Here is a 19619-nt window from a genome sequence, read left to right as displayed (position 1 = left end):
AGTTGAACATATACCAGCAGTATATGATAGTTCCTATTGTACTGTATCCACAACTTTTGGTATTGTTAGACATTCTTTCTGACTAAAATTAATTTTTTCCCCATTGCCTTCCAGGTCATCACTTTCTCTTAGTTTTTCTAGCTCCACTCGTCTCTTTAGTTGTGTTTGTTCCTCATCTTCTTGACCTCTAAAGTATCTCAGGGCTCACTACTTAGACATCTTAATCTACATGTACTCTGTACTCGTTAGGGGATAACATCTAGCCTTTTGTCTTTAAATACCTTCAAGGTTAAGCGGCTCAAACCCACCAGCTCTTCCACTGAAGAAAGATGACTGTTTTCTACTCCCACAAAGATTTAGGCGTTCTGGTGTGGTGCTATAGGATAAGCACTCTACCATAAGGTTGGTTTCTACTGCAAGGTCAGCGAGCAGTTCAAACTCTGCAGCTGCTACTCAAAAACCCTAAAAAGGGTCTCTGTGAGTTGGAACCAACTCAGTGGCACTTAACAATGAGTTCCTGGTGTGGCACTGTAGGATAAGCATTGGACTAGGAACTACAAGGTCGGTGATTCAGACCCACCATCTGCCCCTGAGAAATCCTGTACAGGGTCACTATGAGTCAGAAGTGACTCAGTGACACTTAACAACAATACTCTGAAGGTAACAAATTTGTATTTTCAGCCTGGACTACCCCTTGAGCTCAGTGACACAAATATCCAAAGGCCTCCTCAGTATCTCCATAAAAATATCTAAGGCATGTCTCATGTGTAAGGTATCTAAAATCCAAATTCACGTCTTAAGTGTGCCTGTGCACTATGTTACCAGAAAAGCAGCAATTCTTTTTAAAACTCTGTATACTTTGATTTATGAAGTCTTGGTGCGTGGCATGTTAGGTTAATGCACTGGAGCACCAGGTTGGTTTGAACTCATGGTCAGTAGCTCAAACCCACCAGCTGCTCCTTGGAAACCCTATACAGGGTCTCTATAAGTCAGAACTGACCCAATGGCACTTAACAACAACAGTACGGAAAGATTCTTAGTCTGTAACCACCACTCACTTTCTCCCAGATATTACTGCTACGTATCTAGTTGTTGTTGTTAAGTGCCATAGAGTTAGTTCTGACCAACAGTGATAATATATAGGGTTTTCAAGGAGTGGCTGATGGGTTTGAACTACTGACCTTGTGGTTAGCAGTCCTGTGGTTATCCTTCTATGCCACACCAGGACTCTATGTAACTAGAGTATAAATCAAAACCAGAAAATGGTGTTTAACTTTTATGCCTTTTTATCAAGTTTGTAGATTGGCATAACCATCACCATAAACAAAATATAAACCTATTAAATCACCACAAACATCTCCCTCGTGTAACCCCTTTATAGTATCACTCAATCCATAAATGAAATTATACAGTATGTGACTTTGAGCTTTTTTTTTTTTTTTTTTTCTACATAGTATAGTGCCCTTGAGATCCATCCAATTTATTGCATGTCAATAGTTCATTTAGTTTTATTACTTTGTAGTATTCCATGGTTCGAATGAACTACCATTGAATCATTTGTAAGCATTTTGTTTCAAGTTTTTGATTATTGCAAATAAAGCTGCTGTAAACAATCATGCACTAATTTTTGTGACTAATTGCAAAAGAGGTTTTTGTGAATTAGATGTATTCTGTTTCATTAATATCTGTTCTTCTTCTTAGTTTTTCCTTAGTTCTCTTGAAGAGTTTAATTGGCTGTTTTTTTTTTAAACTATTCAAGATGAATGAAAAGATTGTTGACATCTTACTTTATCATTTATTATTAAGTCTGTATATTTCCCTTTGAACACAGAATTTATATGCATTACACATTTTTGACATTAGTATTTGTTGTCCGTTCTTTGATCCATAATATGTGTTGTCATTTCTTTGCCCCAGGGTCATTTAGATGTCATTGCTTAATTTGAAGAAAAATCATAATTTTTTTATTTACTTATTTTTGATTCTCACGTATTCAACATGATCTAACAACAATACTTTATATGATTTCTTTCCTTTGATATTTGCTTAGATTTACTTTATAGCCCAGCACATTGTCAGTTTTTAAAAATGATTCATACTTTTGAGAAGTGTGTATATTCTGCAGTTGTTGGTTAGAAACTTTTTTACTTAACATGTCACATTTGTTCATTGTGCTGTTCAAATCTTATACTACGCTAATTTTTTGTCAGTTTTATTAATTATTGCGAGAGATGTGTTAATACCTGTCTTACTGATTTGTCTACTTCCATCTGTAGGTTTACCCATCTTTATAGTTTGCATTTCTAGTATTTCCATTTGCTTCTTTTTTAGTTTATACTTTCTTCTAAAATTATTCTTTAATGCTTTTTGGACATTGTGATTATTCTTTTAAATAAAGCTTGATTTTAAAAGCTGTATCATCTGGCTTCCTTTTGCCCACTGTTTGATAACAAAACATCTTGGTTTTGATAACAATGTCTTGTCTTCTAATGTGCCTAGTTATTATGAGTGCTGGAAAGTTTAAATGAAATATTGTAGAGAAGTTAAATCCAGAAGTAATGTTATTTTTTTCCATGGAGGATTAGTATTTCCTTCTGGGAGATAACTAGTGGAACAGGCAATAGTTGATCACTTTAGTGCAGTCAAGGATTAAAATGATTTGAAATTTGTGGTTTGGAGTCCTTAAGGAGGTCTACAGTATTCCTGACTCAATCTTACTTTTTACTGTATAGTACTTTAGAGATCCTACCCAGAGTACAGGGTTGCCCTTGAACTTCAGTTTTGGACTCTTCAAGACTTCGAAGCCTGAGAAAAGTGCTCTGCTTAGTTTTCAGGGTCCACCTCTGAACTTGCAAGATGCACCTAGAGAAAGATGTGGCCCCCAATGGAGATGCTTCATTGCATTTCAAAGATTGCAATTCCCTAAATGTCACACAACTTTTCTTCCTCCCTGTGCTTCCATTACACGCTCTTTTCCCATCCCCTTTGAATTTTATCCTTCGGTAAATGCTCCCCTTTGGGTCTGGAATGGTTGAGCATTCTATAGTGTGTATACCTCACTACTGTTGTTGTTTCCCTTTATATACCTGGCTGTTGCTTGACTGAAAATTGAGCCATAAAGGTGGGTACAGTTCCAGATCTGAAGGGTGACCAAGGGCCATTATAATATCAAGGGTTCTACCAGTTTCTGTATGACCAGTAAGTCTGATATTTTTTATGATTTTGAGTTTTGTTCATCATTTTCTTCCTCTTGATCCAGGATCTTCTAATGTAGTCCATTTCAGAGAAGTTGGCAGTAGTAGCTGCCAACTATCTAGTTCTTCAGGTCTCAGAGTTTTGGAGTCTAAAGTTCATGTAGTCCATTAGTGCATTGGGCTATTGTTTCCAAGCATCTTAGTTTACATTACTTTTCTTTCTTCCTATCTGGTTGCACCTAGTTGTACCTCAGATGATCCGCTTATGAACTTTTAAGTTTCCGATCATTACCCAAATAGGATGTACTGCTGTTGTTAAGTACCTTCAAGTAGATTCTGACATGTAGCAACCCTGTATAGTGTTTCTGAGGATGGCTGGTGAGTTTGAACCATCGACCTTGTGGTTCATACTGACCTTTCGGTCCAGTGCATTATCCCACAGTGCCATACCAGGACTCCAAGTAGAATGTGTAGGACCTTGTCTTTTAGACTATGTTATGCCTGTTGAATATGGTGTCCTTTGCAGCTTCTAAATTTTGACTCTGTAATTCTTTGTATCTAAGGAGCTCTGGTAGCGTAGTGGTTATGAGTTGGACTGCTAACCTCAAGGTCAACAGTTTGAAACTACCAGCCATTCCGCAGGAGAAAGATGAGACTTTCTGTGCTTGTAAAGATTTATAGCTTCGGAAACCCTATGTAGGGCCGCTATGAGTTGGAACCGACTCCACGGCACACCACCACCACCAATTCTGTATTTCTAGAAACAGATCATTACTTTACGTTTTGTTCAGCATTTATAATTGTTCTCATCAAGAAGGTTTTTTCTGATTTGCTTTATCCCATTGGAAGTAGACCCTTGATATTTTGTAAAAGTTCCTCTAGTAAGTTAATGACAGTTAAGTTTGAGAATTCCTAGTGTGGCACTGTAGGATAAGTAGGTTTGAACCACTAGATCGGCAGGCAGTTCAAACCCACCATCTGCTCTTTAGAAACCCTATACAGAGTCACTATGAGTTGGAACCATCTTGATGATACTTAACAATAAGATCTGCTTCTCCTCACTTATTACCACTCCAGTCACTCAAACCTTAATGCTGTTTCTTACATGATCATGTCTTAAAACCTTTGTAGTTTTTATTTTCTGTGTTTCAATAGATTTGGGGTGCAGAACCTTTTTTTTCTGTCAAAATTTATAATATCATTATAAGCCATACAAAATTATCAACTTAAAAATTAGACTTAAATTTAAAAATCAAACATTTAATTAACTCTCCCCTACTTAACTACAACAAAATGTGGTGGCTGGAACTGATGAATAGTTCACTCTTATTAGTTTCTTCAGTTCTTTGTTAAAGGATCACCTCATCAATATAAAATAGGAATATCTCTCCTCCTCAAGTCTTATAATTTTTCTCCATTGTATTTTCTCCATTGTATTCCCTACCATCTGACATGCTGTATTGAGTTCCTACAACTATTAGCACAGTGTTGGGCTATTAGCTGCGTGGTCATTGGTTAAAACCCACCAACAGCTCTAGGAGAAAGATGAGGCTGTCTGCACACATAAAGATTGACAATCACAGAAACTCTAATGAGAAGTTCTACCATGTCTTATAATAAGAGTTTGAATATGCATCAACTTGATGGTAATGGCATTGTGGATTATATATAGCACAAGCTCTTCAAAAACAGGGACATTACTTTATTTCCTGTTTATACCCAGTACCTAAAAATTGTCTTGAAAGTGTTGTTGTTTTTAAGTGCTATCGAGTCAGTTCTGACTCATAGCGACCCTGTATAGGGGTTTCCAAGAAGTGGCTGGTGGGTTTGAACCACCAACCTTGTGGTTAGCAGTCCAATGCTTATGCTACAGCACCACACCAGTACTTGCATATAGTACATGCTCACTTAGTATTTGTTGATGAGTAAATTTATAAAAGTTCTGACTTCATAGAAGGCTTGTGAGGGTTAAATGAGTGAATATATATATATATATATATAAAGCTCATGAGTTGGAATAGACTTAATGGTACTTAACTAAGGACAGTTTCAGATATATAGGTAAACACTCAAATGTTACCTAATTTTTTTTTTTTCAGGAATGATTGCTTCTCAATATTAGATATTGAATAGGTTGAAAACTAAGCCGTCACTATTATGACTAGGATTTTTTCCACGATTACTATTATGGTGACTTTATACCCCTTTTTCAGGGTTAATCTGTAGAGCTCTTTATTTTTAATTGGAGGATTTAAAGAAAGGATTTGTTGGTTTAAGCCAGTTTGTGATTCCAAGCAATCAGGAAGCTTTTTCTAATGTAGCGTAATGAGTAGGAGGGTGATTGAATACATATTGTTCCTTTTTAACTTTATTTTTTAAAGACTTTATTCTGGGAGACTGGCATTCTCAGAAGTTTTTACAATGTAAATGAAATACAGTACTAAGTAGCTATTGCCTTTTGTTGAAGAGAACATCAAGATTGATTGACCTAAGTGGTAAGTATTGACTCAAGCAAGCGCTGAAGGCAGTGTTTACCCCAAGGGACAATAAATCTTGATGATCAAAGAATATGTAGTTAATCTCAGTGTTATTACAAGCTTTCTCTAGAAGTATCTGGAAATATTATGGCATAAATCTCTTGAGTATAACATTCCATTAGGGAAGACCCACCAATAATATTTTGTTGTTGTTTTTCAAAAAACATTTCATTGTGAATTGAGTGAAGGTTTAAGAGCAGATAATCAGTTTTACATTCAACAAATCATATACTTTGCTGTATTCCTCCATTCCTCCCTGTGTCTCTTGATACCTTCATCTTTCCTCTGCATACCTCCCTCTTTTTGTATATTACCTGCCCCATCACCCATGCTAACATGTGTCTACCCTCTTTGTTGTTGTTAAGTGCTGTTGAGTCAGTTCCTGACCCAAAGTGACCCTGTATAGGGTTTCCAAGGAGCAGCTGGTGAGCTTGAACTGTCGACCCTGCAGTTCAGACGTCTTTGCAGTCCAGCACATTAACCCACAGCGTCTACCCTCTAGCCTATGAATAATTTCCCCTTCTTTTTCCTGTAAAAATCATGTTGTTGTTGTTGTTAGGTGCCATCTATTCGGGACCAACCCATAGCCACCTTATGTACAACAGAATGAAACTTTGCCTGGTTCTGGGCCAACCTCACAATCATTGCTACGCCTGATCCCATCGTTGGGGGTCTTCCTGTTTTTCTCTGACCCTCCACTTTACCAAACATGATATCCTTTTCCAGTGACTGGTCTCTCATAATAATATATCCAAAGTATGAGAGATGAAGTTTGGCCATTCTGGCCTCCAAGGAGCACTCTGGCTGTATTTCTTCCAGCTCAGATTTGTTTTGTTCTTTTGGTAGTCCCTGGTACTTATAATATTCTCCTCCAACTCCATAACCCAAATGCATCAATTCTTTTATGTTCTTATTCATCATAGAATGTTTTTATTATCAAGGAAGCCTTTTCTAACATTTTACAACAGTGGTGTCATACAATATTTATCCTTTTGTGATTGACTAATTTCATTCAGCATAATGTCCTTCAGGATCATCCATGTTGTAAGGTGTTTCACAGATTTATCATTAATTTTCAACGTTGCATAATATTCCATTGTGTATATGTACCAAAGTTTGTTTAACCATTCTTCTGTTGATGGGTATTTAGGCTATCTCTGTCATTTTGAAGTGTCTCTTGTAGACAGCATAAAGAAGGATCCTTTAAGAAAACCGTTTATCAGTTCTGCCACTCATTGTGCCTTGATTGGTACATTTAATCTATTTATATCAGTGTAATTATCAACAGGTATGAATGGATTCCTGTCATTTTTCTTTGCATGGTGTGTGTGTGTGTGTGTGTGTGTGTGTGTGTGTGTGTGGTGCTACTGGTTTCCTTGTTCCACATAATTTTCTATGCTGATTCATTTTGTTTATAGGTTTTCTTTTCATTTCATTTCTATTGTGTTAATATTTACTAAATCTTACTTATTTTGGTGTGAAGGTGTATGAATTTTCTTTGAGGTTACCATCTAATTTATTATTTTTCCCCCCATGTAAAACTATTTCTTCATTATAACCATGGCAATGAAATGATGCACGATAGGATGAATGTAAAGCTAATGTTCTCCCATGTAAACTACCACATAATTCACAATAAAACATTTTTAAAAAGCTACTTCTTCACTATTTGGAAGTTCTGTATTTATTCTGTTTTCTCTTTTTTTGCTTTGTTGTAGTTGTCTTCATTATAAATTGATATCTTTGGTTTCCTATTTTCAGTCTTTAGGTTTGTTTTACTTTAAATATTTCTGTATCTGGATTTGAGTTCTGGGTGGTATTTTCATGTATGTTAATCTTGAGCTCACCAGAACCTAACCAGATGAAGGTAAAGATGTTGGATACCGTGAGCAAGTGTCAGTTGCTGCAATGTGATGAACTGGACTTTTGCTTATGGATGCAGTTGCTCACAATTCCTATCGGAATGGAAGATTCTTCTTAACAAGGAACATGTTTGTTAGCCTATTCTTGGTTCTCAGTCCAAAGGACACTCTTTAGTATTTTTTTGTGAAATTGGTCTGGTTATTAAAAACTCCTTTAATTTTTGTCTTTCTGGAAATACTGTAATTTCACCAGCATATTTGAGGGATAGCTTTGCCGATAAATTATTCTTGGTTGGCAATTTTTTTTCTTTCTTGCCTGCATGATATCTACTCAGAAATCAAAGCTTAATCATAAATTATTTCTCCTTTGTATTTGACTTTTCGTTTTTCCTAAGCTGCTCTCAGGATTCTTTCTTTATCTTTGGTTTTGGAAAGTTTGATTATAGTATGTCTTGGTGATTTCCTTTTGGGATCTGTCCTGTTTGGGGTTTGTTCAACTTCATGTATGCTTTCTTCTTGTCTCATACTTTTATGGAATTCCAATCACTGTAAGTTATTCCTCTTCATGGTATCCCACTTGACTCTACGGCTTTGGGTTTTTTCATTCTTTTATTTCTGATCTTGTAGTATACTAAAATTGAGAGACTTTATCTTCAAGCTCATTAATTTGGACTTCCATTGCTTTAACTCTATTCCTATGCCCTTTGAATGTATTGTCCATTTCTGAATTCTTAGTATTAATCTTATCTATTTCTAATTGCAGGTTTTATATTGTTTCAGACTTTTGTATCTGTGTTGTTGTTACTTCCTGTATATGTATATATGTATATATATATATATATTTTTTTTTTTTTTTAATTCTTCTGAAGTTTTTCTGTGTTCTACTTGTTTTCCATTCTTTAAAGGTACCTAAAATATCATTCTTTTGAATTCATCACTTTTTCTTCCTCAAAAATTTTTTCTGGTTCTGCATCTTGTTCATTTGTTTAAGCCCATTCTCTCTTGTGTCTTCATGTGAGCTACAATTGTCTGTTGTCTCTTGTACATTGTCATGTTGTTATATTTGTATTTAATTGATGATTGTATGTTGACGTGTTCTCAGCCTCTCCCCAACTGTGGCTGTAGTTTGAGAATGGAAGCATGTGCACATGCTCAAATACACCCACCAGAAAAAATATATATAATAGCCAAAAAGAGAGACAGGAAAATGGAGCTATAAAAAATAAAAGGAAGAAAACAAAAACACTTAGAAAACATAGGGAGAGGGAAAATGAAAAGACAAAGAGTAGAGAGTTGTAAGGAAAAATCAAAAGGAAAAACAAAGAAGGAATGAGAAGCACAAGAAAATAAAAAAAAACAAGCAGAGATATAAAGGATAAAATTCATGGGAATTTATAAAGAGAAGAAAAAATAAACAAGAACAATAAAACAAAGGAAAAAAAAATTAAGCCAAAACAAAAAAACAATGCAGCTGGTGAACCCAGAGAGGAGAAAACTCTGGGGAGCTCCTGCCTACCAAGGAGAGATTTGACAACAGATTTCCTGGCCCTAGATGGAGTTCTGTGGTTCTAGGTGTTATCTATATTCAAGACACTCAGTCTAGAAGTGGTTCATGGAGGTCATTGATGGAGCTGGGACAGGGTGGCTGGTTATGAGGGTCTCTACTAGCCTAATGTTGGTCTGGTGGCTCTGTGGGTTTTGTAGGTATGGAGCTGAGACCCCCTGAATCTAGGCACCAAAGCTTTACATTGGTATTACTGACAACCACGTGGCTCAGAATTCCCAGAGAACATGGTCTGCACTGGAGGTGGATGAGCGTGGGAGTCGGTCACACCTCTGGTGAACAGAGGAGTATTGGGAAAAAGAAGAAATCCCACCTTTCTTTTTTTTCCTTTCTTTTTTTAATCCCACCATTCTTGTAGCTGGTGTGAATCTGCTCTGCCAGGCCACCTTCTGTCTCTTAAAATTACTCACAGAAGTTTAGGATGGTCACTTCATGTTTGGCCAGTTGTTCACCAGTTAGCCTCTCTCTCTTGCCATCCTGCTTAGTTCTCCTCCCAGCAACCACTCAGTCCACTTTTCTAACCTTTCCTCTGAAGTTAAAGCAGGGCTCCTGGATTTTCTTCTGTGTCTGTTTCATTTGGTCTCTCCTATCTTATTGTGTGTGTGTGTGTGTGTGTGTGTGGTTACGAATTGGGCTGCAAACCACAAGGTCAGCAGTTCGAAACTACCAGCTGCTCTGTGGGAGAAAGATGAGGCTTTCTGCTCCTGTAAAGATTTACAGCCTCAGAAACCCTGTACAGGGTCGCTGTGGATCCTGACTCCAAGGCACATCACCACCACCACCATCTTATTGTAGAGGGTCTGCTATCATTCTTGAGGTTGCTCACCAACTTTTGTTAGGGATGTTCTGCAAATGTATCAATGAAGGTACAGAGTTCTTTGAAGTTACTTAGGTTCTTGAACTTTTTTTTTCTTCTGATTAAGTTCAAAGCATAGCTCCTGCCTTATGAGTGATAGTCTTATTAGATAGTTGCTTTCTAAAGGAAATGGAGTGATACCAGTTCTGGTAGTTTTTGTTCAATACCCAGTATGTTATTTCTCAGTTTTATGATTGATACACAAGATGAATAGAAAATATCTTTGACCTTCAGAGAGCTCTCAGGACACATAAGAACTATATGTGAAATAGGTAGTGATACAAAAGTACATGTGGTACTTTTGTTTATCTGATACCATAGAAACTCTTAAAAAGTTGATGTATTAGAAAAACACTGAGCTTCATGGAAGAAGTGAACTGTAAATAAAATCTTGAATAGTATTGACTAGACAGATAGGATGATAATTTGTAGCTTTGATAATTAGATTTCTAAAAGCACATGATTTAACATGTGAACTTTTAAAGTATAAACATTTAATAAATGTTAAATTATAGAAATAGTTGAAAAGATATAAAAATAAATCCTACCGGAGATAACTGCTTATAACATTTTGTTATGTATTTTTCCAGCTATTTTTCTGTTCATGTGTATACAGGTGTCAACATGCACATAGGTATTTGTATGCGACATATGAATAAATGTAAAAAGAAATATTTATCAAAAGGGGATAATACTGGCTTTGCACAGCCACTTTCTTTCCCATGAGCTTTGAGCAATGCCATAGCCAGCCATGGCACCCAGCTAGAATGGCATGGTCCTGAAGTCTCACTTCCATAAGAACTGACTCTGGCACATGACCAAGTAGTTCAGCTGACAAGGAAGAGCTGAAGACATAGACAGCAAGAATGAGCTGCAGACACAAGGCTCAACAAGCCAAAGCCCACTGCATTGCTCTGGGTCCTGCATCCGGACCCATCCAGCCCATTGTGCTGGTATCTCACTCTGTGGTATCACAGCAAAGTCTGGAGAGGCAGGGGCATCAGCTTGGAAGAACTGAGGGTGGCTGGCATCCACAATAAGGTGGCGCAGACCATCGGAATCTCTCTGGACCCCAGTAGGAGGAACAAATCCACTGATTCCCTCCAGGCTGACTGAAGGAGTATGTTCCAAGCTCATCCTATTCCCCCAGAAACCCTCTGCCTCCAAGAAGGGAGACAGCTCTGCTAAAGATCTCAAATTGGCCCTTGAGCTGACCAGACCAGTAATGCCCATCTGGAATGTCTACAAAAAGGAGAAAGTCCATCATACATGAAGAAAAAGCACTTCAAGGCATTTGCCAGTCTCTGCATGGCCCATACCCCCAACCAGCTCTTCAGCCTCTGGGCAAAGAGGGCCACCAAGGAGGTCACAGAGCAGGACATAGAGAAGAAAAAGTAAATGTATATCACCAGGGACCTTCAATAAAAGCAGTGGAGTCCTCCTCAACCCCCCCCCCCACCAATACTAAATAATTTCAAGATGATACTGAATTGTTTACAGAAGATTTCCTTTTTAAATGTTTGCAATTACAAGATAATAAATCTGATAATTTACTTTTGATCAGTGAAAAAGTTGTGTAGTCCTTGTGATTCTTAAGATTTTCGTACCTGAACGTGGTAGATATATTTGGTAGAGTAAGTAAAAGCATTGTTTTGACTGTAGTGACTCTTTTTTTCAGGTGCTGGGTCTTCAGCTCTAAAGAGGCCATTTGAGGATGGATTAGGGGATGATAAAGATCCCAACAAGAAAATGAAACGTAATTTAAGGAAAAGTATGTAATTGCTTTATTCTTACTGAATTTTCTTTTGAGCTATAATAAATATCAGCTAGAAAGGATTTATAGTCTCATATAGAAAATAAAGGTTAAAAAATGAAGAATGTAGATTTGAATTGGAATTTTAAGAATAAATCTTATCTGAAAAGTTGACAGGTATGACTTTCTTCTCTGTCTTTATGCTTCATTGCTTAAGATACATTATTGTTGTTGTTAAGTGGCGTTGAGTCAGTTCTGACCCATAGAGAACCTTGTATAGGGTTTCCAAGGAGTAGCTGGTGAGTTTGAACTGCTGACCTGTGGTCTAGTGCTTATTCTACAGCGCTGCACCAGGACTCCTAAGATATATTGCTAACAATTTAAAAATGTAAAGAAATGCAGGTTGTTTTCTACAAAAGATGTTAGTATATTAACTTTTGAAGTAATTTCAGAATTACTTATGAAGTGAAATGAATTTTTATGTGCCTTTTGCAACTCTTGCTTTTTTAAAGCCAGGTAAATTTATACTGACTACTAGATACTTAAGGAGCTCTGGTAGCGTAGTGGTTACGAATCGAGCTGCAAACCTTAAGGTCAGTAGTTCGAAACTACCAGCTGTTCCACCGGAGAAAGATGAGGCAATCTGTTCCTGTAAAGATTTACAGCTTCAGAAACCCTGTACAGGGTCACTGTGGGTCAGCATCGACTCGACAACACTAAATAACAACAACAACAACTAGATACTTAAAAATTTGCAAATTAGAGCACAATGATTTTTCCACTTTATTTCTGATCCAGTTCCTTTTTCTTTAACAGTTCTGGACAGTAAAGCAATAGACCTTATGAATGCACTAATGAGGCTAAATCAGATCAGGCCTGGCCTTCAGTACAAGCTCTTATCTCAGTCTGGTCCTGTTCATGCCCCTGTTTTCACAATGTCTGTGGATGTGGATGGCACAACATATGAAGCCTCAGGACCATCCAAGAAAACAGCAAAACTTCACGTAGCAGTGAAGGTAAAGAATTTTATCTATCTTAATATTGTTTTGTTATTTATGTTGCAAATAAAATGCTTATTTTCCTGTATGAAGTGAACAACAAATTTCAAGATTTAATGATAATGTAAACTTTTGTTGCCTCTGGATCAAAAAATTGCTTTTTGTTGTTGTAAAATAATATGTTGATTATTCCAAACTTGCAAAGTGTAGATGAGAGTAGAGAAATAATAACTGTCTCAGTACATCTCGGATACATTGGTTAATGCCAGTCTTTTTGTGTCTTGTTGATTTTTTCTAAGTGTTGGATTCACAGTGTAAATGTGACCTTTTAAATAACCTTCTTTTTTCTTTTCACATCGCCAGTGTTTTTCCACGTTTAAAATTTCCATAAATTTTAAATTTCTACATAAAAAGCATGTTGTGAATATATTGTTAAAGTATTTAAGTATTTCTCTTTGTTGTATATTTTACTATTTTTTTCTATTGTAAATAAATTTAATCATTATCTTTTGTGTATAGTGTATTGTCTATATTTCAAAGTATTTCCATAGAAGAAGTGTTCAGGATTGGACCAGTCATTCTTGTTTGTTGACATATAGAATGCTCCCACATAGTGGAATCTCTCTATAAGTATATGATCTCATTCAGACTAAGGCAAAATGTTAACTGAGGATCAGTGTTTACTTAGTGAAGTTCTGTTGTGTAATTATGTGGCAGAACTATAATATTCTGTTTTTATGATCATTCCATTTTTTGCAAGCTTAATTACTTACTATAGTATACTAGATCTATACTAGATGCTGGAGATACAGCAGCGAACAAAATAATATCCGTACCCTCATGGAGTTTGCATTCTGTTGCTCAGGGTGGGGAGACAGGCAGGAAATAAAAAAGTGAATATATGTGTGATAAGAATAATGTGAAAAAGTAAAAACAGCTAAGATATAAAAATATTCACGTATGATTTATTTTCTAAAATGTATACCAGAGTGGATCCCTAAAGTGTGATGAAACAATATAAGTTAAAAATGAGGCAGAAAAAGGAAGCCAAGAATAAGAGGGAAAGTGAATTCAGAAATAAGGCTTAAAGTTTAATTGCAGCTTAGTTATAAAGTGTGCTGCGAATGAGTCACAAATTGAAACCTAAGCTCTATAGTAACTCACACAAAAAGCTTGTAATTCATTGTCATAGGAAGACAGTTATCAGAATCACAGTTGTTTTGATGTAAAGATATTTCCTTGGATTACTGTTGTTGTTAAGTGCTGTTGAGTGAGTTCCTATCCACAGCAACCATATGTGGGATTCCTGAGGAGTGGCTGGTAGCTTTGAACCTCCAACCTTTGCAGTTCAACGTGACTTGGCAGTCCACGCATTATCTTCAATAGCTACACCAGGACTCTTCTCCTTGGATAGGTCTTCATTAAAAAGGATATCAGAGATATCTTGTAAAGTTATCTCTGATGCTGTGGAGTTGTTTCTTTTTAAATATCTTTTATATAAGCCCCATATAAGCAAGTCACTCACATTTGGACGTCAAATTTTTAGTTTGACAGGATTTAGCTAACGGTACCTGTTTCTTAAGGAGCTCTGGTAGCGTTGTGGTTAAGAATCAGGCTGCGAACCTCAAGGTCAGTTTGAAACTACCAGCTGTTCCGTGGGCAAAAGATGAGGTTTTATGCTCCAGTAAAGATATACAGCCTCGGAAACCCTGTGCAGGGTCGCTATGAGTTGGACTGACTCCACGGCACATAACCACCACAACCACCTGTTTCTTGGAATCCTGGTCTGGCTTTGTAGGATAAGCACTGGACCACAAGGTCAGTTTTGATCACACACAGGTCAGCAGTTTAAATCCACTAGCTGTTCCTCGTAAATCCTATACAGGGTTGCTATGAGTCTGAACCAACTCCATGGCACTTAACAACAATAACCTGTTTCTTACTTGGTGCAGCATTATATTTTAAGAATATAATGGAACCGTGATGGGCTGGGAATGCTTTAAGTGAGTTCCCTGTGAATATTAACATATTTTTGGTTCAGCTGAACTTTTGGTAAACATGGAAGGGCTTTACGCTATGGAGTAAACTCCCCGGTTAACATCTGAATATAGATGTCAGTTGATTGGACATTTTAAAAGAGGTAAGGGCTGATCATGGTGGAGGTAGATGACCAGCATACCCTTTTTTTGCCCTGAAGTGCAATTTGGATGGATTGTAAATAACTTAAGAATCTGAAATTTGAGAAGAGATTTACTATTTTTGGAAATGGTATATAGGCTTTTGATCCGCCCTTGTAGAATAAATTAAGCATCAGAGAATCCCAAAGGTGACTCTTAGTTTAAGATTTCTAATCCACGATCTGACATGGTCTATTGACTCATCTCAGTCTGTAGTAGCCTGCTATCTTTTCTGATACTGTATATTCTTACTTCCCAGATTTATGCATTGGATAACTAACTATATGAGAGTTCCTTCCTGTGTTGAGGTGAAAAGTATCCCTAAAGTCCTCATAGAGTTTCCATTTTTTGTCTGGTTCTGAAAAGTTACAAAATTATTTATTGTAAATTGTTTTGACATTTTCTGATTATCAACGAGTAACCTGTTTGTAGTAAATAATTTAGAAAGTGAGCATAAAATACCCCCAGAATTTTCAAAACCTAGAAATAATAACCATTGACCTTTTGGTATATATATTTCAAGCTTAAAAAGTTTATTCTTTAATTATCCACCATCCTTTATCTGCAGTTTCAAAATCCAAAAAGCTCAAAAAAGTTTTTCCTATGTTGGATGCAACTCTACTGGATGACAAAAATCTGACCAGAATTGACAGTGTCTAATTTTAGTCTTTGTTATGCCAGTTAATATGAAAACTTACTATTTTTCTTTTCAGAAACATGGCGTATACCTGAGACACCCCATAGGGGATATTGCCAAGATATATGGTCTGTACGTAATATTAGGTTTCTAAAGTATGAAAAATTATGAATTCTCAAAGCGTAATCTGGCCCCAAGGATTGGTGGACCTACATAGTATGCAATAAATGCATACTTAAAATAGCGTCGTGGATTTAGTAACTTTATTCATCTAAAAATGTATTTTGAAATTTTTTAAATAGCATATTATTCTTATTTTAAATGATAGCTTAATTTAATTTTATTTTTAGTGATAGCCAAGTTATTCATTATTATGAATTTACCATAATACAGTTAGATGTTTCTAGTTTATTGTTCTACATCTTTTGAAGTTATCACTTAAGTTATCTTAGAGATGGAAGGTGCGTTTGAATGATTAACTCATTCAGTGACGTATTGCTGTGTGTTATATCCCAAGTGCATATTTTGCCAAGTTGTCCTCCAGTTCAGTGATTCCACATAGTACCAATCTGCTCATTAAAAGATTCTGAGAGAGTTTTTATCATAACATCTGTTTATGGAAGTAGGTCCCATAAAATAAAAATTCTGCATTCTCATTCTTTTAGCTACGTTCGGTGTCTGTATGTTGTTGTTGTTGAGTGCTGTTAGGCTGGTTTCAAATCATGATGACCCTGTTCCAAATCATGTGCAGGGTTTCCAAGGAGCAGTAGGTGGGATTGAACTTCTGATCTTGTAGTTCACAGTCCAGTGCTAATGTTATATCACCAGACCAGAAGTCCAAAGGGCTCTGAATATATTAAGATAATTCACACCAGAGAATCAAATCCAAACAAATCAGCTCAGCAGCAGGAATTCCTAAGGTGATGGAGATTATTGCCCAATTTTCTCATTCCTTTTCCAATTCTTTTTAACCACAGTCCCCCATGAAGGTCATTTTAGAGACATAATCAGCCATATACCATGAAAATTCTTAATTATTTTGAGAAAAAGATCAGCTGGAGAGGGACAAGAATGAAGGCTCTTTGGAGAAGTTGTTGTAGCTACTAGATTCCATAAGCAGATGCCATGGAATTATACAGATGCCATGCATGTTACTTTCTTTTGAATGAAGAATCCTGGGGTAGAATGTCATGTGTTTTCTTTTTACTTTCAGCCCATAGTTTCTGAAGGGATCCTTTTTCTCTGCCTATCCTGAGGTTTTTCTGAAAAAAAAAAAAAAGAACCTGTTTACATACAGCTGGATTTTCCAGTCACTTTGTTTCCTGGAATTAGAGTCTTAGGCTCTGTTGATGTGTTAATTAAGTTTGAATTGGCTGAGGGACACCTGAAGCTCACTTTTCTTCAGTATACCTATTTTGGGGCCTTAATATTGATTCCAGCTTTGGTTCCTGAGGCTGGGAAAATCCTTACTTTTCTGACTTCTGTAATGTTGTTAAGTGCTGTCAGGTTGGTTCCGACTCATAAACACCCTGTATAGGATTTCTGAGGAGCAGCTGGTAGATTTGAATTGCCAACCTTGTGGTTAGTAGTCCAGATCATCTCCTATAGCGCTGTATAAGGATGCCAACTTATATAATATATACTAGTGATACTCTTAGAAAATATATGCACACAAAAATTACTTAACTTGACATTTTTGTTAGCTATGCTGTGTTGCAATTCGACACTATATCCTTTTACTGATTATTCATCAGCTGTGTAAACTGTTTTAAAATGTATCGAAATATATATTGAGTAATAAATGAACTGGATATGTGAGAAACGGATAGAAAGAAGTGGTGTTAACTAAGTTTTGATTTTAGAGTATTTTATATTAAATACATCGACTACCCACTGCCATTGAGTTGATTCAGAATCATAGTGACCCCTGTATAGGTTTTCCCAGGCTGAAAATCTTTATGGGAGCAGAAGAAAGAACTGATCAATGTTAAATTCATTTTATTGAAATAAACCAAATTTATATATGACTCTAGGCTTTGGAAGCTTGTGTTGGTTGATTATGGTTGATTATGTGCTGTGGATTCGGTTCCGACTCATAGTGACCCTGTATAGGGTGTCCAAGGCTGTAAATTTTTACGGGATCAGAAAGCCTCATCTTCCTCCCTTGGAACAGCTGGTAGTTTTGAACTGCTGACCTTGAGGTTAACAGACCATCTTGTAACAACACTATGCTACCAGAGCTCCTTATGTAGCATGTGTAGCTAGTGTTGGTTCCAGACTGAAAGCTGTTCACTCAGAGATGAAAATTCTCAGGGAGAGTATATTTGTAGGATTCAGACAGTGGAGAAGGTATTTTCTTTGTAGACTATTAATGAAGAGACTTAGTGTAAAGTATCACCTGAGTACTCTGAGAACTTAGACCTAAAGAAGGGTTCTTAGTTTTATTCCCAAATAAATGTGAAGAATTTGTTTATGATTTCAAATGTTCAACAGAATGCATGCCAACTTTTCCCATATGAATTGGATGAATTACTTTCAGGTTCTTTTAGTACTTAAATCTACTTTTGCCCATATTTTGTTTAGAATACTACTATTTTATTTGCATTGGCAGAATCGTTTGTCTAAGATGACATTGTTAATAAAGGCTGGACTTCTGGTTTTAAGGAGCTCTGGTAGCGTAGTGGTTATAGATCGGGTTACTAACCGCAAGGTCAGCAGTTCAAAACTACCAGCTGTTCCATGGGAGAAAGATGAGGCTTCCTGCTCCCATAAAAATTTACAGCCTCAGAAACCATTATGAGTTGGAACTGACTCTATGGCACACCACCCACCGTAACAGATTTTTTAAAGTACTTATGGAGCCCTGGTGTGGCATGGTGAGTCAATGCACTGGAATGCAAAGTCAGTTTGAACTGTAAAATCAGCAGTTCAAGCTTACTAGCTACTCCTCAGAAACCTTATATAGGGACACTATGGGTGAGAACTGACTCAGTGGCACTTAACAGCACTGTAGGATCAACACTGGACTGTGAACCAAGTGGTCAGCAGTTCAAACCCACCAGCTGCTCCTTTGAAATCCTCATACAGGGTCACTGTGAGTTGGAATTGACTCAACGGCACTTAACAACAACAGCAATAATATGTAGGTATAGTTGAGATTTTTAAGAAATATGACATTGTTTTTACACTCCAGGAATGTAAAAACATTAAAAGCTGAGACAAATACAGGTGTCTTTGGAAACCTGTCCTGTATCTTCTAAAATAAATCTTTAATTAGTAACTAGATAATGCAGTTTTCTTTGAAAAAGGCCTGTGAAAATATTAAAACGTTCATGTAAGTGAAGGTTCCCTCTTTCAGACATATAAAAGGCAGTAAGTCTGGAAAGAGGTATTAAATAGAAAGCTACATATACCGTGTGCACATGCACACACCAGTGTTTTGAAAGTTTTATTTCAAAAGAATATGAGAAATGCCAGGCAACTAAATGGAAAAAAAAATTTCTGCTTTGGAAGTATCTATAAAGTAATTAAGTCTTGAAAGGCAGGGATAGAAATACTTGCCTAAATTATCCTTGGCTCATTTATCATAGAAAATAAACCCCAAAGACTGAATCTTTTATTTTCTTTTGAATCTCATTTGTAGTTTAAGTTGAAAGCAAAGAGATCAATAAGTAGAACACTTGATTCCCTTTCTGGGCCACTTTCCAGACTCAGTGTGTTGAGCCACATAATATAGAAATCAACTAAACCCAACTTCTCATTTTGCAGATTGAAAAATTGAAGACCAGTGGAGAGACAGATTCACAGTACTAAAACCTCAGAATTTTCCAGTCCAGTGTACATTTTACAGGGTGCTATTTTACTTTTAGAGCCCTGGTGTGGCGCTGTGGGTTAATGCACTGGACTGCAAAGCCATTTGAACAGCAAGGTCAGCGGTTCAGGCTCACCAGTTGATCCTCGGGAACCCTGTACAGGGTCACTATGGGTCGGAACCAACTTGATGGCATTTAATAACGACATTTTACTTTTCCCCTAATCCCA

General features: G+C 36.7%; 1 protein-coding gene and 1 pseudogene across 1 annotated transcript in view; both read left to right on the top strand.

Moving 5' to 3' along the window:
* STRBP (spermatid perinuclear RNA binding protein) overlaps positions 1-19619 on the top strand; it is an 88516-nt gene that overhangs the window by 55696 nt on the left and 13201 nt on the right. The window contains exons 10-11 of the mRNA XM_006834743.1: positions 11692-11784; positions 12583-12782. Coding sequence (XP_006834806.1) covers positions 11692-11784; positions 12583-12782 — 293 coding nt within the window. The remainder of the gene's footprint in view (positions 1-11691; positions 11785-12582; positions 12783-19619) is intronic.
* LOC102810663 lies at positions 10880-11411 on the top strand (annotated as a pseudogene).

Source organism: Chrysochloris asiatica, unplaced genomic scaffold (assembly GCF_000296735.1).
Source record: "Chrysochloris asiatica unplaced genomic scaffold, ChrAsi1.0 scaffold00014, whole genome shotgun sequence".
Lineage (NCBI taxonomy): Eukaryota > Metazoa > Chordata > Mammalia > Afrosoricida > Chrysochloridae > Chrysochloris > Chrysochloris asiatica.
The sequence above is the reverse complement of the archived record's forward strand: the minus strand, read 5'-3'. Positions and strand labels throughout refer to the sequence as shown.